We start from the raw sequence: 7991 nt of genomic DNA on the forward strand, positions 1-7991 counted from the left end.
TTTTTTATAAATAAATTTTTGACAAATCTACTTTTTCAACAAATTTATTTATTTATTTATTTTTTTTTTTTCTTAAAAAGTGATTTTTCACCAAAACAAACTTTCAAAGAAAAAGCAACAAAAATATATTTAAACCAAAAATAATAATAATTTTAAGAAAATCAATACATACCTATGGTAGGGTACCTTCTACAAAAACATTAAGAAAAATTAACTAAACATAGATATTATGCAGTGACAAAATTTTGAAAAACGTAGAAAACTAAAGATAGCAGTCAGATCATTAAAATGACAATGATGACGACAAGAAATAAAAATATAATAAAGGAGATGCACCAAATATGTCAAGAGTTTAAGAAAATAAGGGCTTCCGGTTAAGTAAATGGCTTCCCTTACTCTTCTTAATTCTTCATAAGGCATTTGTTGTTAGGTTGTGTTACATGACAATGATCGTGCCAATGGATGGCTGCAACTATAAAATGATAGCCATAAAGAAGACCACATGAAGATTTTGTTGAAGTTTTACACATAAGTATATGTTTTTTTTTTCTTCCTCTTAATATTGCCAGCTGTATCGCTAATTTAAACTAAAGAAGTAAAAAAATTATCAGGAGTTAAACACAAAAAGTTGAAAAAAAAATTAACGAATGAAGAGCTGAAAACAACTGTTTGATTATATACGATGTGAATTTTAGTGTAACCAGTGTAAAAGAACAGATATACAAAAGTCAAAGTAACATAACGTATGTTATGTCAACATGATGTCATGTCATTAAAAAAACACACACACAACAACAACAGACTGACAGACAGACTTGGTTTAAACTCCTGCACTTCTGCCTCGACTGCACATATTGGTGATAAGAAGAATTAATGAATATTCCAACTTTTAAAGAAAAAACAAAAGTAACTGAAAACCAGTCAAATTAAAGCAATATCAACACCTTAAAGGTGCTTACTTACTTGTACGTACTTACATATATATGTATGTAGTTGTTGCTATTTTTCTACCTTTTAAAAGACAGAATGTCACAGAAAGTCCCATATGTTAAACACATCTAAATTTAAATGTCTTTCAATTATGTTACCATTTATTCTACTATTTCTTTGGGTCTTGGTCTTATCGCAATTTGTAGTTGTTGTAACGTTTTTTTGTTCATATTTGCTTTAGTTAAACTATTTACAAATTATCAAAGGGGGGTTTGTTGGCAAACCCTGCATGCGTAACTATTATTCAAACAACAGTGCCGAACAAAAATAGTCTACCACTTTCTTTTAAGCCAAAAAAAAAAAAACTCTTCACTTTCTAAACAACATATTATCTTAATATAAAATTTTTTATGAAATGTCAGAATGTCACCAATAAAATATTTACCAACAAATTCCCTTCCTACTTTTGCTGCTCACTGTTACGCAAACAGATACTCTTTGGCAAGGCGAGAGTCATTATCAATCCGGTAAGCTTCGTTAAACATTTTGATTACATTGAAGTTTCTTAGCAGCAACAACAACAAAATACCTTAAGTACTATTCAAATATAGGCGGGAATTAGTTTAAAAAGTTTTCTTTGAAAACTCAATACAAAAAAAATATTTATCAGTTTTATATAGTTTTTTTTTCTCGAAACTTATGACTCTATATATGGTTTACGCTAGAGCCTGGGAAGATTTTTTTAGTTTTAGTCATGTGGGTAAATGTCTTAAATAACAGAAAATTTTAATATTTTTTATCAGAATTACAAATTGAATCGTGGGAATTGTTATGATAATTTAATTTTTTTCACAAAAAAAAAACTTATAGAAGATATCCTAAGGAGTATAATTAAGAATAACTGGAAAAATATAAATTCTTAAAAAGTTGTAAATTAATTTGCAAAAATTAAAAAAAAAGAGAAATAAATCCAAAAGAAACCCAGCAAAATCTTTACTTACCCAGTAATAAGTGATTTTGGATATTGCTACTTACCCAGTAAGTAGCAAGTAAAATAACTGGTTACAAATCACCTTACCTGACTTTTCCGGATTTAAAACTGATTTTACAGTTATATTTTTTATATTTGCTAGTCTATTCTCTCACTCAATGCCCCATTTGAAAATTATTCTATCATTCTAACTTAAATGGTGTCTACACATACATATGTCATTATCAAAATTTCTTGAAAAAACTACCAACATCGACTAGGGTTAGAAACATTAACTAATTATTTATTACTTAGACAAACGCAATAGACAATTGGCTACAAAAAGTAATTTATGTTATTGATAACGACAACTCATTACCAAGTAATGTATGAAATAACTACATTTCGTACAATACTCATTACAAAAATTTTAAAATATTTTACTGGAAAGGAGTGTAAAGTAAAACAAATCACTACAATCACTATACATTTACGTTCATGTTTCTGATAAATCAGTCAAGTCAATCTAATCTGTAGAATTCCCGCAATAAAAATAAATTAGATGTAGTTAAACCGGATTATTTTATACCCAAAAAAGAGACGTTGTCTCTCAAATATATTTTAAATATTCGTTTCGAGAAATTTCTTCATTGAAAAGTAAAATCCCAAAAATACAGTCAATATTCAAAAAATCAGCATAAGCGCTTACAAATTTAAGATAGTCGGAGTCTCTCGAAAAATCTTTTCATTGACTCTTAAAATACCTGCAAGCTGATTACGAATTGTATATTCCTTAAGTATTATGTTCTAATTTGTCTAAATCGGACGATTTTATCGTATTCTTACTTTCTCAAACTGTTAAAGAGAATCGATAGTAATTAAGTTCTAAGTCCATAATCTCAAAGAAGACTCAATGTTCCATTTTATGATGTAAATATAACCTTTTCTTTCAAAAAATCTAAATTTCATCTTAAGAGACTCTATTTCGAAGAATCAAAAGACTATCATTATTTTTCCAATTGGTGTTTCTAGTATATAATCCTTAAGAAGTCTAAGAGAGTAAAATTGTACTAGCTGGTCAGTCAAGCCAAATTGTTTAATCAAACCGTTGGCGGTTTGGAAGCAAATTCTGAAATTCAAATGGATACAAACTATTGGAATTGCGTCACAAGAGAAGACATTTTTTACTAAATCTTAAAATTGAACTTTTCGATTATATCTAATTGAATCTATAGAAAACTTTAAAATTTCTAAAAAGATGCTCTTATTTGAGTATGAAACCTATATGCCCAATGAAGTCCAGAGAGACTTGTAATGGAAAGGAGACATAGTGATAACAATAGCCCAACTATGACAATCAATATGATCTGTGTTATAAACAAATTTTCACATATTTCATTGAATCTATAGAAAACGTAATATTTCCAAAATTATTTAAGTATGAAATATAAATGTCGAATGAACTCCAAAGAGACTTTGTAAAGTAGAGAAATCATAGTGATAACAATAGCTAAACTATAAAAGTCAATATGATCTGTCTTATAAACATGATAGCTTCTACAAAGTTTCACTTAAGATCGTGGGATGTTCACATAGTTTTGTCACTTAATTAGAAGAAAGAAGTGAAAGAAGTCCATATTGATCGTGAGGATATTATTGGAAATATATAAAAAGGAAATACAATTATAAAACGAATTGTGTTTTTTTTCTTTTTATTCTCCAGCAATCCACGGATCTTTTAATGATATTCGGTTTATCGAATGATCTGATTGAACACATTGGAGGTGATTAATCTTAATACTTTGGAGATCTTAAAGTAAATGGGCCAGAACTACTTTACATATTTATACCCTACTCCACTTTAGAAAGGAAGTTATATTGGGTTTATGCTGATGTTTGTAACGCACAATAATATTGGTCCTATACTCACCTTAAATTATACTAATCGGCTCAGAATCCTTTTGTAACTCAATTTAGCTATGTCCGTCCGTCCATGTAAACCGTGTAATCAAACTACAGGCAGCAATTTTCACTTAAATGTCCACAATTTCATTCAACAATAAAATGCTTTATTATGACAACTAAATCGCATAATATTTTTGTAAAAGGTGTGGGGTATTATATGATCGGCCTCGCCCGACTATAATTTCTTTCAAATAATTCAAATAATTTTGATAAACAAAAAGTTAATTATGCTTTATTAAATGTGAAAAAACCCCTACGACAATAATCGAGCCTCTTGTTTTTGTTCATTACTGTAGCCTCTAATGGTGCATTACCAACACTCCACATCCAAATTTCAAAATTCTTTAAGTTCTAAATATGTACATATAATATTCAAATAAATCCCAATTTTGAGTAAATAATCCCAACATCCTAAACTATTTAATCGAAATTAAGTCCAAAGTTTTTTTTACATATTTCGTATTTTTTTTTTATTTCTTTAAAATCTAGGGCATTTAAATTTATCTCTTAAACATAACATACTACTAATTTAGGCTACAAAACGGACATTGACACGCTTACGTTTACCAAAATGACCCGAGGCTTTGGGTGTACCATTAGCACTACGGCCCAATATATTCCAGAAGGGACGTGCCGTTGTGGGTGGAGGATCCTTACGAATGATAATGCAATTGACATTACGATCACCATCTTCATCACCTGTTTGGGTCATGGTCATGGTGCGGGTGTAAGTGTCTTCACCTTGATCAATGACTTCGGCATGCTTTCTGTTTTTATTTTTCTTTTGAATGACCTTATCCTTGGCAGTGGTACCTTTATCATCATTTGTAAATTGTGAGTTGAGAGAGTTTTTGTTGCTGTTTTGATTGCTACTCTGATTATTTAGTTGATTTCTAATCACTTGGTTTTGGCTTTGTCTATTAGCTTGAGAGAGATGACGACGTGTAACGTTGCCACGGCGTACTTTATTTCTTCTAACTGGACGACGACGGCGAACACTGTTGGTTCTGTAAGGACGTCTTCTGTTGTTGCGGCGTCTCTTGTTCTTAGTTAGACGACGTTTATTGGCGTTTTTCTTTTTGTTATTTTTATTTTTTATATTTTTACGTTTAATATTGTTTCTTCTTTTGTTCTTGTTAATTTTACGTTTAGGTTTCAGAGTTGGTTTCCTTTTATTCTTATTAACTCCAACTGGTTTCCTAACTTTTTTAACCAGTTTTTGGGGTTTTACGGGCTTGCTAACTAATTCGTCATAGTTCATATTAGAATTATCATCACCAGTCGACCAAATAGCAGTTGTAGTAATAGGACTCAATTCCTCATTAAAATCAAATTGTTCTGGAACATGACTTTCTTCCTCTTCCTCATCTTCTTCATCGTGAACTGGGCCGGCATGATTTACGGGTACTAATTCGAAAACAGCATGAGTTTGGGGATTTACCTTGGGGGGAGTGTGTGATTGAATAACAACAATGCCATTGGATCCAACATGATTACCATGATGATGACCAGCATGAGCAGAACCAGAAGCAGCTGCGGAAGCTACAGCTGCCACAGTTTCACCATCACTTTGTAATTGACCCAAAATTGGTAATTGTGGCAATTGAACAACTTCAATAGTGTCATTATCACCGTCTTCTTCTTCATTATCATTTTCGTTCATTTTCTCATCTTCTTCACTTTTTTCCTTCATATCTTCCATATCATTAGCACCTTCTTCTTTTCCATTATTCATTTCTTTCATATCATTTTCATCACCTTCCTTATCATCCTCCTCTTCTTCATCTTCATCAGCGGTTTGATTAATCATTGGTGGTGAATAGTAGAGGACGGCTTGTTGTTCCATGCCTAACATGGTATCGCCGTCATCATTTTTATCATCAACATCATCGTTGGAGCCATCATCAGAGTACATGGGTTTAGGTTGTGTGGCACGTTTGCGTCTGGTGACCACACATTGAGAACGTCCACCATTTAGTTGACGACTTTGTATGTTAAATCTCTTGACATCGTATTCATCACCGTTCTCATCGATTTCAACGGAAGATTCAGCTGTAATGGTGAGGAATGGAAGGAAATTAGTTGTTGTTTTAATTTAAATAAAATATATATTAGAAAAAGAATCCATTTATTTTGATTTATTAATTCTAATTTACTATCGTGTCTTCAGGCAGGCTGTTTGCTTTGCTAATTTCTTTCTGTAAATAGTTAAGGGTCATTAATAGAATGTCTAAAAATTCATCAACAAATGATGATACTCGATTGTTATTAGATTTTAACATTTCGGTAGGCAAGACTACAGTAGCCGAAGATAAGATTATAGAGTTCATTGACATGTCGACATGTGACTAGAAAATACACTTGTAAACAGACTCTATAGACTAGACTATAGACTAGATTATATACAAGACTTTAGAATAGTTGATAGAGTATATTTTAGGCTACTTGAGCAATAAGACTTTAGACTTATCGATAAACTAGACTATATAATAGTCAATAGACGAGACTATATCCAAATGGATAGACTAGTCAATAGACATGTCGATAGACTAGATTATGGAACAGTCGATAGACTAGTTGATAGACTATACCATAGAATTTTGAATAGATAAGACTGTAGAACAGTCAGTACTCTAGTCGATAGACTAGACTATAGATTTTTGAACAAAGAAGACAATAGACCAGTTAGTTCTTTAGTCGAAAGACTAGACTATAGAATTTTAAATATATAGGATTTAAGACTTATAAGTACACTAGTCGATAGACTGGATTATAAACTAGTCGATAGACTGTACTGTAGACTAGTCGATAGAATGGACTATAAACTAGACTAGGCGATTGGCCAGTCTATAGATCATACTAGTCTAAAGACTAGACTATAGATTGACTCAACTCTATAGTTGTAGATAAGACATATAAGATTTTAGACTTGTAAGTGCACTAGTAGATAGACTGGACTATAGACTATAGTCTATAGAATGGACCATAGACTAGGCGATAGACCAGCCTATAGATTGGACTATATACTAGTATGTGGACAAGATTGTTCATAGATAAGAGTCGATAAACGATTGTTAATTAATCGATAAAAAGTCGATTAAAAACTATGACAGACTGTTTATTAATTTCAACGCTATTAATTTTAAATTATATTTTGTTTAATTAATTTTTTAAATAAAATTCAAATGTAATTTTTCGTGAATATTCCAAGAATTGTTAAAATTAAACCAAAAAGTTTGCATACTTATAGGCTATTGATGTTTCATTTCACAGCTGAATTTTATACAATAAAGAATTCTCAAAAAAAAATTTTAAAATTCACTTAAACTATATTTCAAAAGCCGTATAGGATGTCAATCTTTATTGCTAAACAAATCAATATTTATAAACTTTTGATTTCAATAAATTTATTGATTCACTCAATTACACATTTTTACGCAATTTCATTTTCTAAAATTTTTCATATTTGTTTTTTTTTTTTACTTGAAGAAAGAAACTATTAGTTCAGGAAATTTTTTTCATAAAACAAACTTTCTCTTTATAAAAAACTAGAGCGATTTTGCAAATTTTTTTCACTCTTCATAAATTTTTTTCAAATATTTTTGATTTAATATTTTAGTATAAGAATATTTAACATTCCATTATTTTCTTTTAAAAACTGTTCACTCTTAAACACTATTATTATGTAAATAAATCAATTTTATACTTAATATCCTTTTATAAAAAAAATAAATCCTTTTTAATTACATTTTACTAGCACCACAGCTAAACACACCAAGAACAGTAAACATAGTTTTCTGTTCATTGTTTTGCTTTCTTTATGTAACTCGCAGAAGAAAAAGAGAAACGTCTTAACTCTTAAACTTATAATACAAACTAAATGATGATTTAAATTTTGACCCCACTTTTATGGCTTCGCATTGGAGATGTAAAAAAAAAACACATTTTATTTGTCTACTAACAGCATCCACAACAAGACACACATGCAAAAACAAATGACCTAAAGCCAGATTCTAATATTTACAACAACTATTTGCCATAACACCATAACAAGGTGCTTAAATCTACAAAAAAAAACGAAATAATCATTAAAAATATCTAACTGTGTGCGTATAAATTAATAACA

General features: G+C 30.1%; 1 protein-coding gene across 1 annotated transcript; it reads right to left on the reverse strand.

Annotated features, from left to right (window-relative positions):
- Positions 1-4342: 4342 nt before the first annotated feature.
- Positions 4343-7769, reverse strand: LOC111679110 (GATA zinc finger domain-containing protein 14). The gene is made up of 2 exons (XM_023440609.2): positions 7613-7769; positions 4343-5917 (listed from the first exon to the last, which is right to left on the reverse strand). Exons 1-2 carry the CDS (start codon positions 7668-7670, stop codon positions 4395-4397), a joined length of 1581 nt encoding a protein of 526 aa, XP_023296377.2. The 5' UTR covers positions 7671-7769; the 3' UTR covers positions 4343-4394.
- Positions 7770-7991: the final 222 nt, after the last annotated feature.

The sequence above is a fragment of the Lucilia cuprina genome, chromosome 3, assembly GCF_022045245.1.
Source record: "Lucilia cuprina isolate Lc7/37 chromosome 3, ASM2204524v1, whole genome shotgun sequence".
NCBI classification, from domain to species: Eukaryota; Metazoa; Arthropoda; class Insecta; order Diptera; family Calliphoridae; genus Lucilia; species Lucilia cuprina.

What these genes read in the sequence shown, in the direction of transcription:
- LOC111679110 (XM_023440609.2), bottom strand. Translation starts at nt 7,670, where the DNA reads ATGAACAGAAAACTATGTTTACTGTTCTTGGTGTGTTTAGCTGTGGTG. An exon ending in AGCTGTGGTGCTAGTAAAAT is followed by an intron (nt 5,918 to 7,612) that starts GTAATTAAAAAG and finishes TCACCATTACAG; the next exon opens with CTGAATCTTCCGTTGAAATC.